This window comes from Setaria italica, chromosome IX (genome assembly GCF_000263155.2).
Source record: "Setaria italica strain Yugu1 chromosome IX, Setaria_italica_v2.0, whole genome shotgun sequence".
Lineage (NCBI taxonomy): Eukaryota > Viridiplantae > Streptophyta > Magnoliopsida > Poales > Poaceae > Setaria > Setaria italica.
In genome coordinates, this window is record NC_028458.1 from 50,061,830 (window position 1) to 50,083,698 (window position 21,869).

A 21,869-nucleotide genomic window follows, 5' to 3' on the forward strand; every position below is an offset into this window, starting at 1 on the left:
ACGACGCATCGGCATATGATTATCCCCATCTCATCTCAGGATAATGGCGAGAAATACAAGCACGCGGATGCGTATACACATCGGTGTGACAGGTGCACGTTGGCATGGGCACCGGCGATGGCCCAATGAATGAGGCCGGTCGACGGGTGCATGTAGCCGTCTCTCGCCCACACGGTCTCAGCTCGTGTGAGTAGCGGAGCAGCGATCGATCATGGAAGAAGCGCTGGGGGCCCAGCTGGTGGTGCGGCCGCGCATTAGGAGGGGCACGAGCACTCGGCCGTGATCTGATCTGATCCCAACTAAAGGTTTCAGCAACCTAGCTAGCAGCGTTGTTTTAACGAGCCTTGTGGGCGGCTGCCGGCTGCTCCTGGCCAATGGCACAGGGGCAAAGGTGTCGGTGTTGCCTTGCCCCCTCCTAATCTTTGCTTCCAAGCAAACAGCAAGCAATGCGCGTCCAGCCTGTGTGCCGCTTCTCCGCTCCCTCTTGCGTTGCGTCCATCCCCCCCCCCCCCCCCCCCCCCCGGGTGGCTGTGGGGTGCTTGTGCTTGCTTGCATCTTTTGTAATCCTGGATTAGACGCCACCGATCTTACACATGGGAATATTCCGGCCTCCGCCTTCCAACCGTCACACGGCAAGGCACACGCGGTATTCTTTCAGTATACGGAACAGCTAGCGAGAGAGCCCCATCGCCAGATGGGCGAGCATGCTTCAAGGGATCTACTACGCCACCGGCCGGCCTGCTGGTGGTAGATCTTTTTTCTTTTCCCCCGCCGCTAGGGTCAGAGGTCAATGGTTTAAACCTTTGAGATCTTTGCAAGCAACGAGAAATTAATTTGCATCCTCATGTAACATGACAATTGCAAGCAGCTCGTATTGTATGAACGTAGAGGACCGGAAGTCAACTTGCTTGTTGCGCTAATTCTGGTACTAGCGCTGGAGTAGTAGTTAGGGGGTGTTTTGGAACACCCCTGTTAAAGTTTAACACCTATCACATCGGATGTTTGGATGCTAATTAGGAGTACTAAATATAAGCTAATTATAAAACTAATTGCACAGATGGAGTATAATTCGCGAGACGAATCTATTAAGCCTAATTAGTCCATGATTTGACAATGTGGTGCTACAGTAACCATTTGCTAATGATGGATTAATTAGGCTTAATAGATTCATCTCGCGAATTAGCACAAGGTTCTGCAATTAGTTTTATAATTAGCTTATGTTTAGTCCTTCTAATTAGCATCCGAACATCCGATGTGACACTGTTAAAGTTTAGCACCTCGTATCCAAACAGCTAGCATCTTACGCCTTAGGAATTAATTACCGCTAGGCTGTTGATGTGATTAGATCGAACAGAGGTGGCGTGGCGTCAGTAAAACTTTTAGCACATGGGATTATGATTGGGGCTAATGGATAAGAATCTCGTATAACTAAACTCCGGCGTCAGTACTCTGACACAGGACAACAAATTAATAAGCATCTGATCGGGGCCTGATCCCAGGCAGGATCACCTGCTGAGTCTCCGCACAAAATTAATCACAGGAAGGCGATCATATGCCGCATGAGAGCCATAGTTTAAACTTTAAAGGGAAGGGTACTGTACTATACAGTGGTATAAAAAAATCTTTCCTTTTCATATTGTTAATTTCGATCAATTACAAATTTGAGGATAACTACAAGATTGGTGAAGGAACATAGTACAGCTACAGTATAAAAAAGAAAGGGAAAAGTGAAGCAAAGATCCATCCCTTCTCTCCTACCATCACCCTCCACTAACAAAAGAATGAATTCAATTGAACAAAAGAATCTGAAGCTCGCTTTCGGTGCCGCTTTGCCCTCGCTCAGTCTTTTGCTGGAGCTGAGCTCCCAAGCCTAAAATCAACAAAGGAGAAGCTACCCTCCTTTGACGGCTTCTGTGACCGTCTCTATGACTGAGTCAAACTATATTGTAGGCTCTGTACTTCAACTTCAGGCCTAATACACTGAATTTTGGCTTCACAACTTCTGTAGGAGGCAACAACTTCTTCACAACAGAACCCGGAAGCTGGAGCCGGAGCAGGAGCTTGGTCGAGCAGCACCTTCATTTTCTTAACCACAATTGCAAAATTGTGAGATATTAGTAGACACTGCAGATCTCAGTTCATGGATCATCTTCTTCTTCCATCATCAACATGTACAATTTGCCAAAGAAATACCCTTTCCTTTGGTTAAATTCACAAGGAGAGAGAATCCTGGCTTAAAGAATATCCGGTGGTGAGTAGATATTACAACAAATCGGTCAATGCTTCTTGTAGCTTATATATATTTTTCTTTTTCTAATATCTTCCTTAAACCTCCTGTGAAGGGAACTGACTGACTTACTGACTTTATACAAAGGCTGTAACGGCCTCCGAGGAGGCCATCAGCCGGGATCATCGAATTATTAGGTGAGCAAGCGAGCCTCAGCCAATGGGGGCGTCTTAGGCTGGAGCTTGGCTTGCTGCTGGGACCAATAGGCCTGGGCCGCCAGGACCCGGTCGAGCAGCTCCTGCGGCACCGGCTCGCCACGCCGCTGCTGCGGCGAGATGCTCGCCGTGTGCACCAGCGTCTTCCACTTGTCCTGTTCACATCACAATTTCGACACGGTTAATTCATTGCCTGTTCAAACTCAAAAGTCATCGTCAAATTTTGACCAGAAAATGCAGACAGTAGCCAACAGGTGCAGCAAATGCAATGCAAACCAGCCAAGAAGCTTCCAGTCTAATAAAGGAAAGGTTATCTGATACCTCGGCGAGACTTTTTCTAAAGTCCGGATCGGGTTAGTTGACGTGCAAGAATGGGTCACCTTTGTTTCTAGGTGAACCGTTCTGGTACTACAACCCACATGACCCATCCAAACAACAAAGCTGATGCGTGGGGACAGCACTAACTGAATCACAAGGACAAATGGCTTTCAAGGAAAAGAGTCTGGCTGAAACCTTCTAAGAACACAAAAACAGCACTGTCCTGTTGGGTGAGGAGCCTAAAACCCACAAGCACCATACTACTGGTTCAATCGGCCAAGTAACCTAACCCACTAGGGGTTTTGCATAAAGCCGAAGTGTGCAATTCCGTGCAAAGCCTTCTTTTCGGAGCAATTAAAATGTTTGGCAATAAACAGGAAACCACAGGGATCAATCAATAAAGCAGGAAAGGACAATAAGGAAATCAATGGTCAGATTTTGACAAGTATATGCAATGCTAAGATATTTGTTTTAGTCTTCAGTTGAAGTCAAAGTCAAGCATTTGACAGTTATTACCTTAAGATCAACATATGTCCGGTGCTTTGCGTTGTCAAAAGCGCGGAGTTTAACATCTCGCCACCTACATCATATCCATAACTATGCTGTAAGAATACAGAACCCATGAAAGTATACTTTCTCTGGTCAAATGAGGGGAATAAGCAATTGTACCTTCCAGTTCCAAGCTTTTCGACTGCAAGCACAAGTGCTTCTACTTCAGCAACAGAGAACGGACGCCTGATCCTGCGTTGCCCCTGCTCTGGTGACCTCTTTGACTTATTCACTGGAACTACAGCCCCTGCATTGGGATCTGCAGGTGGAACAGGAACTAAAGCTCGCGAGTTTGTGGACACTTTATCAGGTGATGAGAAGCCCCCAGGGGATTGCACTGAATCATGGTCGCTGCCATGATAGTTCATTGCTAAGGGAGTTAGTGCAAGATCCTGGGAGACATCGACTTCACCATGCTTGGAAGATGAGTCAGCAGGCGCAATCCTGTATCGAATAAGTTCACCAGTCTGGGTCAGGTTTAACTGCGGAGGCACCTCAAGTTATAGCATGCCAGTGAATTGTTTAGAAGCATAGTTTTTTTTTTTTTACCTTGCGAGGGGTTCAGTAGTATCAATGGTTTCCAGGAAACTGGTATCTTCAGGAGCTTGGGCTTGCGACAGGTTGTGCGTACAGTTGGGCTCGAGTGAAAAACCAAGGTTGTCAAGCATATCATCCTGACCAATCCCAGCCTGCATTAAAGTTTTACTATCATCTCTGACTTTCTTTCCATGGTGAAGAACACCCACGCGAAGACCACCCCCAAGAATGGCAGTTACCGCCTCAAGAACAGTTTTCTGCATTGGAAATACTGATTAAACCACAGGAAAACTCATTGAGCACAAAAAACCTGTAACCTATTTACACATGATACTAAATGGATGTCCTCTACGTACCTTTAGTGACCCAACCGTTGCACTTTCTGGGATTTCAACAAGAAGTTCAGGCACCTTGAAAGACTTAATTCTAAGTTTCACTGCAAGAATAAAAGATATCTTAGGACCAGATATAGACAGTAGGAGATTAAATGAACTTGCTGGGGAGTAAAATTTTACCATGGCAATCGTTTGATGCACAAGATTTCTGGAATGGCATTGAATTGGTCCCCTTGTTTGCTGCAGAAGTAGAAATATTATTACCCCTGAGTAAGAAACCAAGGAAATAGCATGAAGAGGAAATTCCCGTGTGGAAGTAAAACAAACCTTCCAAAGAAGAAGCATGGGAGTCTCTTCCAGTAACCTTTGTGTTTCCTTTTCCATTTGCTCTACCAAATTCAGATGCTAGAACTGCATGACGATCAAAGAGCTTCCTCCGCTTAAATGTACTCCTCTGTGTCCTCTGTCGTGTATAATGCATTTTCTTGTTGCGGAAAGAAGGCTTCCGCTCGACATCTGACGGGATCAATGAATTCAAGTGAGATGCAGCTGGTTTGAATATGAAAATAAAAGGAAGGCAAAGTTTTTAGTGCTTACCACTGTAGGAAAGATCTGATTTGTGCACCCTGGCTGGAGCAACTTTCCTGTACTTAGAAGTGAGCAGCTTCCTTACCCTACTATGCTCAGCTGTACAATTGGGCCTGAAACCCCTGTTAGTGGTGGTGCTTGGATGAGTGCACCCAGAGGACTTATCGTCGTCATCATCTCTATCTACAGCATACCCCGCCACACCCTTCGGCCCCCTTGGCAAGGAGATTGAGCGGCGAATTTTATCGCCATGAAATGGCATCTCACCGGTGCTGTCAGAGCTGACCAAAGGAGGAGGCTTCGTGTCCACATCCATTGGATCGAGCAAATTATACATGTCAGGAGCATTCTTATGAAATCCTGCTGCGGCCACCTGCATCAGGCTCGCTGCTGCATCTCCTGTGAAGGCTCCTGATTCCACGGATTCAGGTGACCACCTATCTGCAATCGCCCTGAAATTACAACCCAATTCGGCCTTGGCACAGCTGATCGAGGAGGATTCCTTGTCCTGGGCTTCAGACTTCGCCTTTGGATCCTCGTTCCGAGCATGATTCGCCGACCGCGGAAACACATTGTGGGGGAGAATTGCGCTCTCGTTGCAGCTATCCTGATCCGTCACCTCGTGCTTGAAATGCTTCATTTCCTCATCGCACTGCTCCTGCTTCACGCGGACATCCTTGGCGGACGCAGCCAAGGCCGGGGCACCGGCGCTCATGTTCCCGAGCGAGCCCTCGCCCTCATCAAGCAGCTTCCCGGCCACCGTCGCGAGAAGGTCGAACGCGCACATCATCTGGTCCGGGCTCTGGGCCTCCTTCTTCCGGGCCGATCTCTTGCCCTGCACAATTCAACGAACAAGAAACGCCATCGTTGTCAAACTCGCCAACCAAGGGCAAGCAGAGCGAGGTCCGAATCGATTGCGCTGAAAGCCGCATACCCTCGCGGATTTGGGAACGCGCGGCATCTCCGCGATTTGGCCTCCACCGCACGACTCCATCTCCGACGACGACCTCTTCTGGAACACCATTTCTTGCGCCTCGCTTCGGTTGCTTGCAATTCACAACAGGGGTTGCGTGGTTAACAACCGGTGGTTGCGCTGCTCATGGCTTGTCCCCCAACACAAATCTGAGCAATCAGCAAAGGAAAACCGGTAGTCAGCGGAATAGAAAAAGAAAGGAAACCGTTCGTTGGGATCTCCGCAAGAATTCGGGCATAATTCGTCTGAATTCCCGGAATTTGCACGCCGGGCTCACCTTCGCCGGCGTCGACTCGCGCCCCGCCTCCGAATTCCCCGGAATTAGCACGCCGGGCACACCTCGCCGGCGTCCGCTCGCGCCCGCCTCCGATCGCCCTCGGATCACCGCCTCGCCGGGCTCCTCCGCGGCCGGAACCGCCGAGATCCCTCAGCCCCCGCGGAATTATTCCCCCTCCCCTGCCTCCGGGTTCTCCCTCCTCCTCGCCTTGCTTCGCCTCTCCTCTCTTTTTATTTTTATTTCCCTTTTCCCCCCGTCTCCTCCTCCTCTCCGCCCTCCGCCTGGGTTTTTTCTTCTGGTGGTGGAGGTGCGTGGTGCGGTGGTGTGGGTTGGCCAAAACCCCTCAAAACCAACCCCCCTTCTTAAACCCCCCCAACCCCCCCTCGCTTACGCCCACGCCATCCCACCGGGAAGCCACCGGCTGCTCCCGGTTAAACCCCACGCGGCCCCGCTCCAACGACCGGTTCCGCCCTTCCCTGGCGTCCACGTGGCCCCCCGCCACGTGATCCGACGGCACCGGGCGCCTGTCCGGGCTTCATACAGTGGGAGGAGGCGTCTCCGCGCCCGCGCCACGTGCCGATGATCTAGGCCGTCGGTTCGGGGGAACGGACGCGCCCGCCGCGCCGTCGGATCCCGCGGTGGCTCTCGAGTCCCTCGTGACCACTAACGTGAGGAGTGATCCCTGTTAACCGGTGGGGGGTTTAGGGAGGAGAGGAGAATTAGCGGTGGCGTTTTTAGGAAAGAAACGTGGGGGTTAGAAATTATTAACTGCATGCGGGCCCACTCCGCAGTCTCTCTCACCTTCCCGCTCACGGAATTAATTCGGGGCTCTCCGTTTTTTCAATTATCTATTTTCTTTTTCTTTTTCTTTTTTGCATGGAGGGTTTTTGCTCTTTTCGGGGGAGATGCCCGAAGAGGTGCTAAGATTCCGGGATGCTTCGACGCAGGACCAGATAATTTTTAGATAAGAAATTCGTGGTCTTTGTGTTTCTAAAATCTAAAAAGCCAACCTGTTGGAAAATAAATATAGGAGGTTCAGCTCGCATGCATCACTCGATCATTGCTCAGTCCGGAGGTGTGGGATAAAAAAAACAAATGGAGCATATAGTTTCTTTTCTAAGGTTTAAAGAAAGATCATTCAATGGGTTCCAGATTTGACCACGGTTACTTACGGTGGAAATTTCAGTAGGGCAATACATATATGGGTTCGCTATATTGACCAGAGTTCTTTTTTTTCCAAAAACTAACAAACTCTACGTTGTTGGAATGTAAAAGCATTTGGGATAAGGCTGCTAACAAGGAGATATGCTTTCTTTAATTATGAGGTATCGACCGTATAATCATCAACTGAGTTCTAGTGTAGTTCAAAAGTTCTATTAACATATTACTATTTTTCAGATGAATCCAAAACTTTGTAGCTACCCAAAATCTGTTAGTTCGTTAGGCAATATAATCATGGAGGTGCCGCTTTTTTTAGAATGAACTGAACCACTAGTGCGAGCTTTACATTACTATCTTTGCAAAAAGATACCACTGTCCTCGGTTTCCACTATTAGCATGGTCAGACAACGGGGCAGCCTGAATGGAACAAATTTGCATGCAATATCATTTGTAGGAACCAAATCTTGCTCGGGCTCTTTATCTAAACCAAGCAAGCACACAAAATAGTATCTTCATCACGTCCTGTACCTAAAATAAAATATATTTCAATTAGGACCTATTTGATACATTTGCTAAACTTTAGCAGCTAAAAGTTACTAAACTGTAGTTGCTAAACTTTAGTCATGGCTGTTTGGATCCATGAGCTAAACAACATTTAATGAGGTGGAAAAAGACCTGCTTGCCCTTAATGAGAGAGAGAAGGGTATCCAGACAGGCATTAACGGAGGGCAAAGGGTGCCACCCCACCTTTTAGCAAGGTTTAGCAACCAAAAGGTTGCTTATGGGCTAAAGTTTAGCAAGGTTTAGTAAAGGTGTTTGGCAAATTTAGAACTAAATGAGACTAAGTTGCTAAAGTTTAGCAAGGTGGAACCAAACACCCTCGCTGTCAGATAAACCAGAAAACAATATTGACTCATTTCAGGTGGACGACTGGCCTCTCGTATCATATATTTTACCTTCAGGTAGAACTTGTGTTTTATATGGTTCGGACTGTTTCAATTTTTACAAGTTTTACAAAAGGATACACTCATGGGTGACAGGGTGAGTGTGGCCTTTCATTAAAAATGGGGTGAATGTCGTGTACGTACCCCTATGTCGTAATAAAACAGAAATCAACAAAATTACGAGTCATTTAGAATTTGTTGACCAATATGCATAAATGATCTTTTATGTACAATGATATTGATAGATTTGGCATCAAAGTTCTTTTGCAGCCTCATAAGTTAATTGTACAACATCATATGCTACAAAGATATTGTTTTTTTTAAGGAGTCAGCAGGAAATCCGCAAAATTTTATATTGATAGAAAAGAGGGTGAAATCAAGCATCCACAAAACCAGTTATCAGCCCAAAGAATTACTTTGTTCCGAGTCTCATGTCTAACAAATTTCTCTTTGCTCGACAATATCTCCGAATTTCTCAAATAATGATTAGGGGGTATTTGGAGACACCCACCTAAAGTTTAGCACCTATCACATCGGATATTAGATGCTAATTAGAAGTATTAAACTCAGGCTAATTACAAAACTAATTGCACAGATGGAGTCTAATTCGCAAGACGAATCTATTAAGCTTAATTAGTCCATGATTTGACAATGTGGTGCTACAGTAACCATTTGCTAATGATGGATTAATTAGGCTTAATAGATTTGTCTCGCGAATTAGCACAGGGTTCTGCAATTAGTTTTATAATTAGCTCATGTTTAGTCTTCCTAATTAGCATCCGAACATCTGGTGTGACACTGCTAAAGTTTAGCACCTAGTATCCAAACACCCCTTAATGGGCATTGTAACAAACTACTATACTCTCACCATCCGGATTTGGTTTTCACTTTGCCCGATTTGTATCTTTAAATGGAGGATATTTGTAGTTACTACTCAGACCTTGTTTACTTCCTAAGTTGGGAGTTGCAAAATTGGCATTTTACCATAAATGCGACACTGTAGCGTTTCATTTGTATTTGTGAATTATTGTCTAAATATTGACTAATTAGGTTCAAAAGATTCGTCTTGCAAAGTACAACAAAACTATGCGAAAGTGTAGGGTTTCTTTGTAGGATCCACAAATTGTCAATCGACTTAAGCATACGTTCCACAAACAGTATGCATTAGGAGCGGGAACACGACGCGAATATGCTAAACTTGAGGTAAAGTCGGAGAACATGGATCAATTTTTGTTCAAGGTAATAAAATGTGGACACTTTTTCAACGGAAAAATAAACACACCTTCGCTACTAATCACTGTTTGAACAGATCTCGTAGTTACCACTTACCAGTGCAGTAACAAAAGGTAGTATTTGATCACGCGACACAAAGCTCCATGAGACAATGACGAAATGACCATTGGTTTTTCTTGCAAGTCTCGTTTTGTTTTCTTGACCCGTTTCTTGTAAGCATCACAATGAACAAGGACCGGTGTTTTTTCTTGCTACTCTCAGATTCTGTACTAATCTCATTCTAGGGCCCCCCGCCCCCCCCCCCCCCCCCCCCCCCCCGGGGCCATGTCAGAAAAAAGGGCGGCGACGCGTGTCGGCCCAGCACGCGCCCATTGGTTCCTTTCTCCCCTACGCTTATCCGCCTATCCCTCGCCCGGGTCCGGTCACTTTTGGCCGGAAATTCATTTCGTTTCCCTGGCCCTCGTTATCTCCCACCGCGAGAAGAGATAATAACAAGGAGAAACATTTTCCTGTCGCATTTTAAAATTCTCGGTGCTCTCTTCGGTATCGTCATCCGCTCCCGACTACGATCACAGGAAAAAAAATAAAAAAGAGCGTGAGACCGAAAGAAAACGATGGATTGGAGGCCCTGTTTCTATGTGCGTTTTTTTTTGGGCGATGGGAAAAATCCCTGACGTGACGCGTCGTCCATGCCGGAGCTGGGGTCGCCGGACGCCGGCGTCAGCCGCGACGGCGGCGCGGCGAGCGCGCCCGGCCACACGATCGGGACGGCGCCTTGACGGCTGTGGTGGCGGGGGATAAGGATGGGGTTTTTCCGGGTCGAGCACTCGAGCTTGTGGTGGTGGCGGGGGCTCCCAGCCGTGGGCCCCGCGCGGGAGGGAAAAGGGAATCTGCTTGACGCGGGGCCCGCGGATCAGGAGGAGAGGTGGGCCACGTGGAGCCCGCGAGGGGCCCTAGGAGAGACTGACGGCGAGGCGAGGCAAACTGGCAACTGCCGCGCGTCCGTTACGGTCCGTGTGCGGTGCGCGCTGCGAGTTTTCGGGCCTGGGCAGGCGGCGCCCGCGCCCTGGATGCACGTGGGGTAGGACGCGCGGGGTCCAGGGCGATGCGTGTCCGCGGCAAACGGTGGAACCGTATCGCCGGCGAAATCTTCTGGAGGGATAGAAAAATGGCCGGCGCCGATCGGATGGATGTTCGTCGCGGCCAAGTAAGGCCGCATGAACGATCATCAGGGCGACTGGAAATGTGTGGTTCTGCAAATCCACAGTAATTTCCGCTGTTTTTTTTAATGTAAGCACTCGCGGTTGACACCTGCGGGTGGTTGTGCTCGTCGTGGTAGTAATATTCGTCCCAGTGCTTGCGGAGTTGCGGCCACGATTCGAAAACGCACCGCGCGCTTGAAAAGCGGGCGAGTTCTTCCGACGATCGATCCGTCCCGGCGCTTGGCGGCGGAGGCGTCGTCATGGCAACGTCTCATGCCAATACGATGATGCCTCCTCTGTCCTAGCTCTCCCCATCACATCGTAGCAGTAGCAGGCCCCTCGATCAAACTGGTCTGCCCCCACCCCATGCTCGAGTCTCTGAAATACGTGGTACGGTCGTACAGTAGCATGCATGTATGCGTGCATGTCTGCACGGCAGCAAGGTAACGAACGGGGTGGGGCATGCCGATCTGCATCTCTCCGTCCTGGTCCTGTGGATCTCCGCTCGCCGATCCTACTGGCTATTGGACACGCCTCCCACCTTTTCCCCACGAACAATGCCAATCATGAGTGCTCAGCCTAGCTACCATATTGTTCGTACTTCGTGCTGCATGATGCATGCACGCTCGCAGAGCAGAGAGGGGCCCAGTGCACGCATGCATACATGCGTCGTGGAAAGACATGCATGCACCCCGTACCAGGACCTTTTTCCTTCTTGCAGCAGCAGAACTGCAGAAGGTGAGAATGCAGCCGCCGGAATGGACGCACCAGTTTGTTGGAGCTGAAAGATTGGCAGGGGCAGGGGCCTGGCCGCCTGGGGAAAGGAGGTGGGGCCTGAGAGGCAGAACACTCCATCCCGTCCCGTACAATGCACGCACGCACGGTGAGGCCAGTTCGCTCCATCGAATCATCGATGTGCTGCGTCCGCGCGCCCATCGCGGTGGGCCAAGACGGATATGAGCAACGTGCATCACGCAATCCGGGTGGTGGGATGCGCAGCGGATTTGCCAGCGAAAGCGATGTCGCGCCCACGACCTGCCCCTTTGGTTTTGGTTGTGGCGTAGTTACTCATGCTTGTACCGACCATTTAAGTACCGCTTATTTTACTCGATACTAAAAAAATCCTCTTTAATATTGATATAGCAATACCGATTGCACAACCGATATTAAAGGGATGTTTGAAACCGGTAGTGAAGATGTATTCCTCAGCAGTGTACTACTGCTTGGTGCTCGCACCGATAAAAACTGCAGGGGTAAAAACTGTAGGAGAGTCTGAACCCAAATTTATCGTACGAGATGATTTGAAATCACTTCCGATGTTCTAATCTCGAGGTCGATTGGGTGGCAGGTACAAATTTTTTCAGGTTATGAATGTCACATATAAACGCGCACTTGAATTGAACCTGCCAGCCAGATCGTTTGTTTGTTTGCATTCAAGATGCCGTAGAAGACGCTAACACAAAAACGGGAAAGGGAACGGAATGACGACAGAGCCCACGGCGTGCCTGCATTGCAGCTCTTGCTTGCACGTAAAGCGCAGAGGGCGGCCCTGGGGTTTTGCCAAAGCGAGCAAAGGACCAGAGATGCCAAACGTTCTGGGAAAGGGACGGCCGCTCGCTTTTCTTTTGCTACCACACCACCATGTCGATCGTCCATGCCAATGATACCAATCGTTGTTCGAACGTTTCGTCGTCCTTCCCTTTTGTCATGCATCCAACCATCCAAAAAGCTGCCCATCTAGCGGCCTGCTCCTCTCAAGTACAACCTTGCTTTAGAAATAGTACTACCCCCTCATCTAGTACCTCGTCGCCTGCATATTTTACACGCGAACCTCCTACTACATGTATCAATGCTAGGTTTAATTTCATTAGAAAAAAAGAGATATGGTTTACTTTTTTTAGAGTGGATACGGTTTAATTTGGGACACATATCTTCTATACCCACGTTATCATTTTTTAAATACATTTATTTGGAAAATATGCTTCAGTGATGGGCATCTAATATAAATTCATACATTGAGCCATTGAGGGTTCCAACTTTCAACCAATGTCCGTCAACCTTGATTAAAAAACAACTAAATCAGTTCAGATTCAAACATGCATCATCTGTTTTTTTTAAAAAAAACTAGGACCGTGCCTGTGCTTTGCTATGGGCGAAATAAATTCTCTCTCCTTAAGCGTATTAATCGTCATCTTGTAAAATATTTGTAAAAAACATGTAGTCATGGAGGTATATGCTTTCCCTTGCGAATAATGCCAATAGAAAAATGATTATGTACTCGACAATTTAGGTGCCTAACATATGATTTTTTTTCCACCACTATATCCAAGGAATGATGGTACAACTTCATTGTCTTCTCTCACCCCTAAACTTTCACCCATATCAACCTCTACTTTCGCCACCTAGTCACTTGCAGAGCTCTCCACGTTGGCATGCCACCGGCGAGGTAGCGACAACCACCTCGTCGCCACCTCCAACCACTGACATCTCCATCATAGTCCCTACCCCTACCCTACCCATTGGACATCCACCACCACCTTGCTAGCAGCACCACACCACATCATCATCCAACCCACGACCGCGCCGTTGCTGCAGGCCAACCTGATGTTGTGTCCCGTAAACTGGTGAACTCTAATGAATCGAATCCCCAACCCTTAGCTCCAAAACACTAACTCGGGCAATAAAATATTTATATTCCAATATATGAAGCATTCAACAAGATAATAATAATGTAAAAATTTTACAACACATGTTGGGTACAAACACTTAAAATTGAATACAACCATATCGCAAAATAGGTTACATCATATGCTACGAACCTCTTAAGTTGCATCAAGTTTAGTAATATTTCTTACTAATTAAAATATAGTGAGTAAAAGGGCTAAATGATCTTTAAAAATCTAACACATAGGAATTGGACAAATGTTCAATGCTCGTTTGGCATGGAGGAATATAAAATATAGAGTTGGGAAGAAATATAGGAATAAAAAGAATGGGATGAGAAAATAGAGAAAACGAAAATCGGAATTGTGTAGGAATGGCATTTGGAATATAGGGAAAAATAGATGTTTTGAAAGTATACACTAATCTAATTTATTAGACTATAAGGATGCATCATTTTTCCCATCTAGTGATCCACGAACCAGAAAATCATGTAAATGACAAAATAAAGTTTATTATCAGGTAATTATGGTCTATATTTTATCTTTATGCCATGTTGCATGTTGGGACCCATCCACTGTAGATATTAATATAAAGTCTCAGTTTGGTTTCACTAATAACCATTAGCTACTTCTAGCTACCCAAGCTATGGTGGGTCCAAATAACAATAGTGGGACCAAATAACAGCAAGACAAACAAAAAAATCAAAATATCCTCTTGCATGCTCAGATTTTCTATCCCCTTCTTCCATCATTCTCATATGTTCACTCTTCTTCTTTGTCTTATACTCATCCAAATCCAGCTAGCAACCAGAGTGAAGCTCCTCAACGCGTGGGCGAGCAACTCGACACATGTAACCTCTCCTCCCTCAGGTCCATCAGCTCTCCCTCCCTCCCTCCCTCTCTCTCTTTCTCTCTCTCTCTCTCTCTCTCTCTCTCTCTCAGACACACACACACACACACACTATCGCCATGAGAGCCAAGCTCCCAGGATGAGCCTTCGGCTCGATCCATCATCTCTGGACTCTGGTGAACTCAAGCCCTCTATCCATGTCTCCTTTCCCTTTGGCTTCGGCTTGCTCTACTCCCGCACATCCCATGGCACAGCGTTGCCTGGCAAGTAGGCATCCTGCGAAAGCGCCTCTTCCCTCCCTAGGCCACTCCACCCCTAAGCCGCTTGCGCCTCCGGCGAGCTCGTGCCCAACCCCTGGCTGTAGAGGCTCCCAAGGCATCACGTCGTGGCTGTGCCGCCCAATCAGGCCACTCTCCGTCAGCTTCCCTATCTCAAGATCCAGGCACCTCCATGCCCTTGAGCTCGCCGCCAGTCAACTGGCCAGCCCACCTCCACCTCTCTCCCTCCACCCCCCAGGCGCTATCCAATCCTCATCTTGCTCCACACTGCAATTGACAACCCTCTCCTCTTGGAGCCCTGTGACAACGCTCGGCTCTGGCGCAATAGCGGGTGAGGCGGATCTCGGCGGGTAGATGACGGCGATAAGGAAGGCACACACATGGGGATAGGGACGGATAAGGTTTGATGGGGTGTTTATATCATTTCTCTTATATACATGTTCTATTTTTTTTGAAAACTACGTGTGAAATTTAATTCATCGAGTTACTCAATTTTCACACCTTTTATGCTTCATAAGTGTAGCACTTAGTCATTGCCTTCAATCTAGAACTAAACACATTTATGTTTTCTATGACTATTCAATTTGAACTAAAAAGAAAACAAAACCAAATGGTGAAGTACGGCATGTTCTTTTCTCTGATTTTTAGCATCCGCTATTACTGAATATATGCACATCTCCACTGCTCAATATTTTTTATTTGAATATAAAACATATGTTGCTCCAATGCTAAAAAAAGCTAATTATCTGAGTTCCCATCTTCTCTTAGTTACAAATTGTATTTTCAGATTTACAATAATCATAAGGTCTGATCAAATTTCAACTAAATCTAACTTATCGTTGTTCTATGGTCAAGCGAGAGCTTATTTATGTACATTGCCATTGAAAGACACAGCTTTTATAGATTGCTTCGAAATCAGAATAATTTTTGGTATTTTAATTGATGTTCAATTCAATCTAAATGCCAAACTTTAGATTTTCACCAAATTAGTCTCTTTTTCTAGACATCATTGCATATCAGCATATACCTGTTTGTAATATGCATGGCCCATCTGCTGAAATTCTCAATACGTTATTCATATGTCCTTATTTAACTAAAATAGTTATATCTTTCATTCTTTGTTAGATTATATAAATCCGTTTGGTAGTAAACAGAATTGCAGGATTGTCAGAAATAGGCATGAAGGACCGTTAAGTATTGGGCTTTCCATTTAGAATTTGTGTTCCTATAATTCAAACATACATGAACGTCCAAAAGTATATCTGGCTTATTCAATATTGTTGTCATTTACCTTAAACGTGTACAGTTTACATGTTCTTATGTTTGCTTATGCAACATTATAGTTATCTAACAAAACCTGAGTTTACTTTTTGGTTGTTCTATAATATTAGTTTGTAGTGTTATAATGCCTGACTGTAAAGTAACAGAGGATTTGCTACCAACCTTTTGATTGTTGCAGAGGACGTCCAGATTGAGATCTCCAGGTATGACTCCAGACACCTGGCACTCAAAAAATCACAAATATGATATCAAATAATCATGTGGGTAGGTAGCAGATGGGCACTCATAGGAGAATGGGCAGTCAACCTGTCGCAGGCTGCATCCTCCAGCTGACCGGAGGAAAGGTGCCACCGCCGCACCTTTGCATGCCCCCACGCAACATGGCACTCGGAAGGAGATCTACTCCGGACAAGACGGGGCAGGGGCTGGTGGCAACGGTTGCCTCGGCGATCCTGAGGCTGGTAGCAAGCATGGACGGTGGCCTCGCACGGGGTGGCAAGGACGACTGTTTGGGGAAAGAAGCAAGGGGAGGTGGCGGTGGGGAAAGAAGTAAGAATAGGCACGGAACGATCCAAGGGTCCAAAAAAGCAGGAGGTCACGAGGAGGGGTGTTCCTGGGCGCGGGGGTGCCCTCCTTCCATCGTAGGGTGCTCGGGCTTCCCTTGCCGCTTCTCACGGTCACAGAGGGCGCAGAACACTGGAGCGCGGGACGATTAGACGGAGGACCCCTGACGTACGACGTTTTAATCTTGATTTTGGTGTTTTTTAGCTGTAGAGATAAAATCCTGGAAAGAACTCAACATGCCCCAGCATGAAGTTACCTACACTCTTGCTAAACCCTCGTTCCCACTTTGATCAAATACCGTCCAAGCCTCCGCCCCCCTTTACCTTGCTGTCACGGGAGCTCATTCGTTCAGAATTCAGAGATATCATTCACCCCTGGGTTCGATCTGGCCCCAGCCGTCAGCGACACGGGCGCCGACGCGGCCCGCGGCCCCCGCACGCAGGGAACGTGGGGGAGACGACCACGGGAGGGCTTGCTTGACGTGTAAGGCCGGCAACGTAGCCAAGCCAAAGGAAGCAGCAGCGGCAGCGGGCTCGATCCCAGTCCGGCTCGAACGGGGAGCGCGTGCTCGGCGGCGCGCAACTTGCGGTCCCTCCCCTCCCTTGCAGTTCGCAGCTGCAGACTGCACTTCAGCCCCCCTGTTTCGTTGGTGTGTTGTGCTCTTCCTGTGGATGGTGGTGGATCCCTGGCTCGGGCCCCTTGCCAAACCAGGAGGCAACCTTTTAGGCTGGCCATGTGCACTTTATTACTCCTGTACTACTAGCGGTAGTCCCTTGTGTTAAAACCCTTGGACATCGCTGCCAACCTAGCATTTTCCGCATAATGTAATGCGACATTTAAGTTACCGAACTTCATCCTGCGCAGGTCCTAGATTGAATCGTCGACGCCTCGACGGCGCCCAGCAAAAGAAAGAACCGCGCTTTGTTACCTGTGGTCCATATGGGGGCAGTAATAAATCGGTTTGCGGAGTGCAGATAGGGACATACAGTAGGGTCACTTTGGTGGTAGATAATTTGCTCATTTTTATATGGCTGCTAGAAAGAAAGAAAGCAAGCGTGGTTAGTTGAACGGCATGCATACCACGACCCAGCTACGCAGAGAGCAGCGAGCGCCCATGCCTTCCAATCATTCCTAACCCCTCTCTCCCCGAGAAAGAAACCCCAGCTCCAGTCCATCACTGCTGACACGAGATGCTCCTCCTCCTATCCTATCACAATTCACACAAGGAACGGCCAGCCAGCTGCAACCGTCCCATTCTCACCCAACCGCATCCTCAGCTCATCCACGGAAACGGGAACATGAGGACTGAGGAGGGACGGAGAAAACGAGAGCGCTCCGGAAAGGCGTCCGTTCGCGGGCGAAACCGGGGCTCTTCCACGCGCCATAACACCCGAAAAATGGAACGCCGACGCCGCGCCAAGAGGGGAATGCGCCGGGGCTCCGTTCACGGGCACGTTCACGTCCCCGCTGCCCCCCAGAGGCCAGAGCGCGGGGCGCGGGGTTAGTTAGCTGGCGGCGACGCCATTGTCATTGCCGTTTTCCATTACAGGGGTGTGTAAGCCGGCAGCGCCTGAAAGCACCGTGCCTAAATGCCGATCACTGTCGATGCGTCTCCTGTGTCCCAAAGTCTATACCACGTATTCAAGTGTGCTCTGGGACCACTTTTTCAATTCCCCTGCTCTACCACCCTTGCTTTCGCGATTGGTTAACCTTCTCAAAGTGGACCTTTCAGCATAGTCCAAGCCGACCTCCCTCTCTCACATGGTCCGTTGGACGATAGGAGAGAAAACAGAAAAAGGGCTCGCTAATCATGTTACCATGCCATAACAAATCCGCATCGATCACATGCTTTGGCGCTCCATCCATGTTAATACGGGAGGTAATAGCGCACCGGGCGCGGGACAAAATCAAGCGTTAGGGGAAAACTAAGTGAGTAGGTCTCACTCTCACATGCATGGACGAGCCCTTGTGATGAGTATGTTTGGTCTAACCGCAATCATAGAACGCTTCAAAAAATAGGAAAGGTCACGGTCGCCTCAGATCTGTACTGCATACTAGCTAGCACCACCACCAACAATAATAATAATGTTCAGCTTGGGCGAGCGCAAATTGACGGCTCATCCGTTGGGTGGTCAGAATAATCTGGTGGTGGTTGCCAATCTTCGTCCCAAAATAAGAATGAGGAGCAGTGATCTGGTGTCACACTAAATAATGCAACAACCGTACTGGAAATTATCTGTTCTAGCAGCAAATTGTAACAAATCCAGCCCAAAAGAGTTGAATCTGCGGCGATGAATTGACACAGGCTTTTAATTAATCCATCCATCAGAAATTCAGAGCACTATATAATTAGCAGTACAAGCACACAGTACATTGGTGGTTTATGTGAGGTGAGATCAGAAAGCAGAGCATCATCAGTACTGACCACAGGATCCTATGGCACTGCCAGAAAGTATTGTAACAAATTGGGCAATCATTAAGAGATTCCTCCCCTCTAATTAGGGCCCCATCCATGGGGGGAGAAAGGGAATAATGAGGCGTGCATCACATTGGTTGTCTACCTGTGGAGAGAAGTAGCTGATGGCCTGATGCCACTCTCACCAACTTCCCCGACTAAGACGAGAGAGGGGGAAAACATGCATGGTGCCTATTTTATTGCGTATATTAACTAATGCTATTAGCCAGTATTTGTTTTTTCTTCTGTAGTAGTATAGTTTATTTCTCATATATGTTTATAGGGGAAATGTCCCATACTCCCATAGTCCCATTGGATCATTGGGGTAGGAGGGGTTCATGAGAGGGTTTAACAAGTGAAGAAGGCTCACATGGCAGGTGTGAGCTCTAGTGGGCTGATCACATGCTTATCAAAAAGGGGCTTCTTCCTAGTTGCTGCCCGGGGGAGGGGAGGATCTTGTCCCGCTGGGTGCAAAATCTACTCCAATCTCTACTTTCCAAATTTAAAATTAACATAATTTTAGGATGATTAGGGTTTTAGTGTCGGTTTGTGAGAGCTCAAACTGTACTATCACAGTTGTGTCCACACAAAAACCACAGCCATGATACATTAGGTAGACTGTACCATCAACTTACATCGAAATGAAATGTATCTCTGCATCTATCCAGATACTTGTAAAACCTCTAAGGTGGTAGGGAAGGGTGATACTCCATGCATTGACTTCCTCTTATTAACAGAGGCAGACCAATGAGTTGACCTTTTCAGTGAGCAAATATATAGGTTTCCATTATTCCAAAATTGTTTTTTAGCCTATATTGGAGGCCATCAGTACTGGTGCCCTCCCACCTTGATCTGGATGTGATGCCTAGCTATCTCCTACCTAAGACTGTCCACCAATGCCATTGTTGCAGACAGATTAAGAAAGTGAGGTACCTAGCTGCCCTACACCAACTAGCATGAATATACTTCCCAAATTCCTTGCTATCTTTTCAAAGTAGGATAGTACTATATATAAAAAAGCCCACTTGGTAGATCAATTTTTTTGTTCTTTAAAGCAACGACAAGAGATTACAAAACTAACAGTCTGGTTTTCTCCGTATAGATTAGAGGAAAAGTAAGGTGTCATGTGAAGGGAGGCTCATGTCACATGCTACTCTACAAGAACAGGTTGTTGCTTGCCGGAGGAACAGGTCACGCTTATGATCAGTCCCCCCCTCGCTACCCATGAGATCAAGGTATCAAGCAATTAATTAGATGTATTTTTCGTCTCCGGTGACCTTTTTTTAACTCTTCCTTTTGCTGAACAAACGTTAGCCAGGTTGGGAAATCACATGGATCGATACGCTTAAGGTAGCAAGAGCTGTTTATCAGATCACATGCGTTGTGAGAAAGAGAAATTATTCCTTCTTTAGAAGCGATGGAAAATGTATTCTTTGGACGCTGCTGGGAGTTTCATATCAAGACACAAGTTTACGCGGACTAGTTCGCGCTTAATAATGTATTCTGCTGAAAAGGCATATTTTGCTAAATAATTTGCATGGGATGTGTATTTAAATGGCAGTTGATCCAGCTCTACTATTTTTTGCTAGATCTCTCGAAAAGCACACACAGAAAATAAGCATGACAATAATTGAGTAACATAATTGCAATTAAAATAACAAAAAGAGAAATTCATAAAGATGTGTAGTGGTGTGCCGACTTCACAGGCACTCACTCATGTCACTTTACGTTCCCCTCTTTTCTTCGGTTCAAATTGACCTTAGAAGGCTTCAGGAAGGGTATATCCTTTTCTTGGGTCACATCCAACCCATCTGTTTCGTAGGGGGAAAAAAGGGTGAGGACGAATTTACAGCTAAATTGACATGTACTGACTAGACTACCTGGTGTGAGTACAGTTCCAGGAACCAGCTGCAAATGCTAGTTTAAATTAAGTGGCTGCTGTTGCATCTGGATTAGGCAGCTGTAGGGTGTGATATGAGGTGAGATTGTTAGGCTGCCTGGTGGCTGCTGGCTGATGTGTCCATGCAAAGATTCCATCATGCTCCGCAGCCTGCAGGGCCCCACACATAATAACGGTATACAATGACAGCCACGCCGATCGGATAAAGAAACAAGGCAGCAACTGTGCCTGTCGATGGTGCATGATCTGTTTCTGTTTACAGCGGGTGTGAGCACTGAAGCCAGGTGGGCGACATCTGCACAGTGAGGGTTCCAGCTTGCCGAATTCCGGTGTCCTGACGATGATTGAGATGGTTATTTCGATGGAGGCGCCGGCGACCCTACGAAGTTGTTCGTGGCTACGCGCGAGGTAGGGCGTTTTAGCGGCATGGATCTACGTGCTGAATGGAGGCTCAGCTTGCGAAATCTGATCCCGGAAATCTGAGAGCTTGGCGTGATGGCGTCCGAGCTCCGCACTGGATGGATACGGGCAGGGGCTCGCCTGATCTCTCATCCATATGTCGATCCACCCCATCCAAGTGGGAGCCAATAATTCGTCGCCCCCAAGTACACATGGACGCATGTGGCATTGAAAACATTTCTCTCCCTTTTCCTTGAAAACTATAAGCTCCGGGCAAAGCCGGTGCTGGTCCCCTCTCCGTCTCCCTCCTCTATCCGCGGTGCATCTCCGTGCCTACCGAAGCCGACGAGCCCAAACGGAAAAGAGCAGCTACGGGGACGGCGGGCTCGTGCCGGGCCAGCGCGGCACACATGCCGATGGACGACGACGAGGAGGACGCCGCTTTGCCAGTTCGCCGTGCCGGCCCCAACGCAACGCAATCCAGTGAAAAACAAAAGATGGCTGGCAGGAATATCTCTGCTGCATCGCCTGTGCCCAGCCAGGGTAGGGAACGGCGGGGGGCGGGGGCCAGTCGGTGGAGGCTGGCAGCAGGTCGCGCGTCCGTCAGGCGTCAAGTGCCCTCCGCGTCATGGGAGGTCATGTCATGTGTGGTTGCCGGCCGCGCCCGCTCGTGCGCCGCGCTGTCCCCGTGTGCGCTGCGCTTCGTTCCAGTTCGATCAGGCCGCCCGGCATGGGCCAAGCGGGCACAGGGTGTACCTACCCAACGTGCCTGGCGCGTTCCGTGCAACGAGCGCAGGGCCACACGGTTGTTAACGAGGCTAAATTTGTTATCGCCGAACTGTTCGTCTCGCCGTCATCTTTGGTTGCTTTGCTTTATATGATGGTGATGGCGACGCGGTTTACTGGGAAACGAAATGCGC

The 21,869-nt window shown here is 47.8% G+C and overlaps 1 protein-coding gene across 1 annotated transcript; it reads right to left on the minus strand.

The window, feature by feature from the left end:
• Nucleotides 1-1,611: 1,611 nt before the first annotated feature.
• On the minus strand, nt 1,612-6,272 carry LOC101758785 (telomere repeat-binding protein 5). Its single transcript, XM_004984668.4, has 10 exons — nt 6,020-6,272; nt 5,704-5,891; nt 4,779-5,604; nt 4,509-4,697; nt 4,362-4,421; nt 4,203-4,282; nt 3,859-4,103; nt 3,430-3,753; nt 3,277-3,340; nt 1,612-2,597 (listed from the first exon to the last, which is right to left on the minus strand). The coding sequence occupies exons 2-10, from the start codon at nt 5,791-5,793 to the stop codon at nt 2,421-2,423; spliced, it is 2,055 nt and encodes a 684-aa protein (XP_004984725.1). The 5' UTR covers nt 5,794-5,891; nt 6,020-6,272; the 3' UTR covers nt 1,612-2,420.
• Between the last annotated feature and the right edge of the window lie 15,597 nt (nt 6,273-21,869).

Bases quoted from the DNA above. Each gene is read 5' to 3' on its own strand.
- LOC101758785 (XM_004984668.4), bottom strand. From the start codon at position 5,793: ATGGTGTTCCAGAAGAGGTCGTCGTCGGAGATGGAGTCGTGCGGTGGA. The intron at 4,422-4,508 runs GTTTGTTTTACT...CTACTTCTGCAG, and splicing joins CCATGCTTCTTCTTTGGAAG to CAAACAAGGGGACCAATTCA. The intron at 3,754-3,858 runs GTAAAAAAAAAA...TATTCGATACAG, and splicing joins ACTACTGAACCCCTCGCAAG to GATTGCGCCTGCTGACTCAT.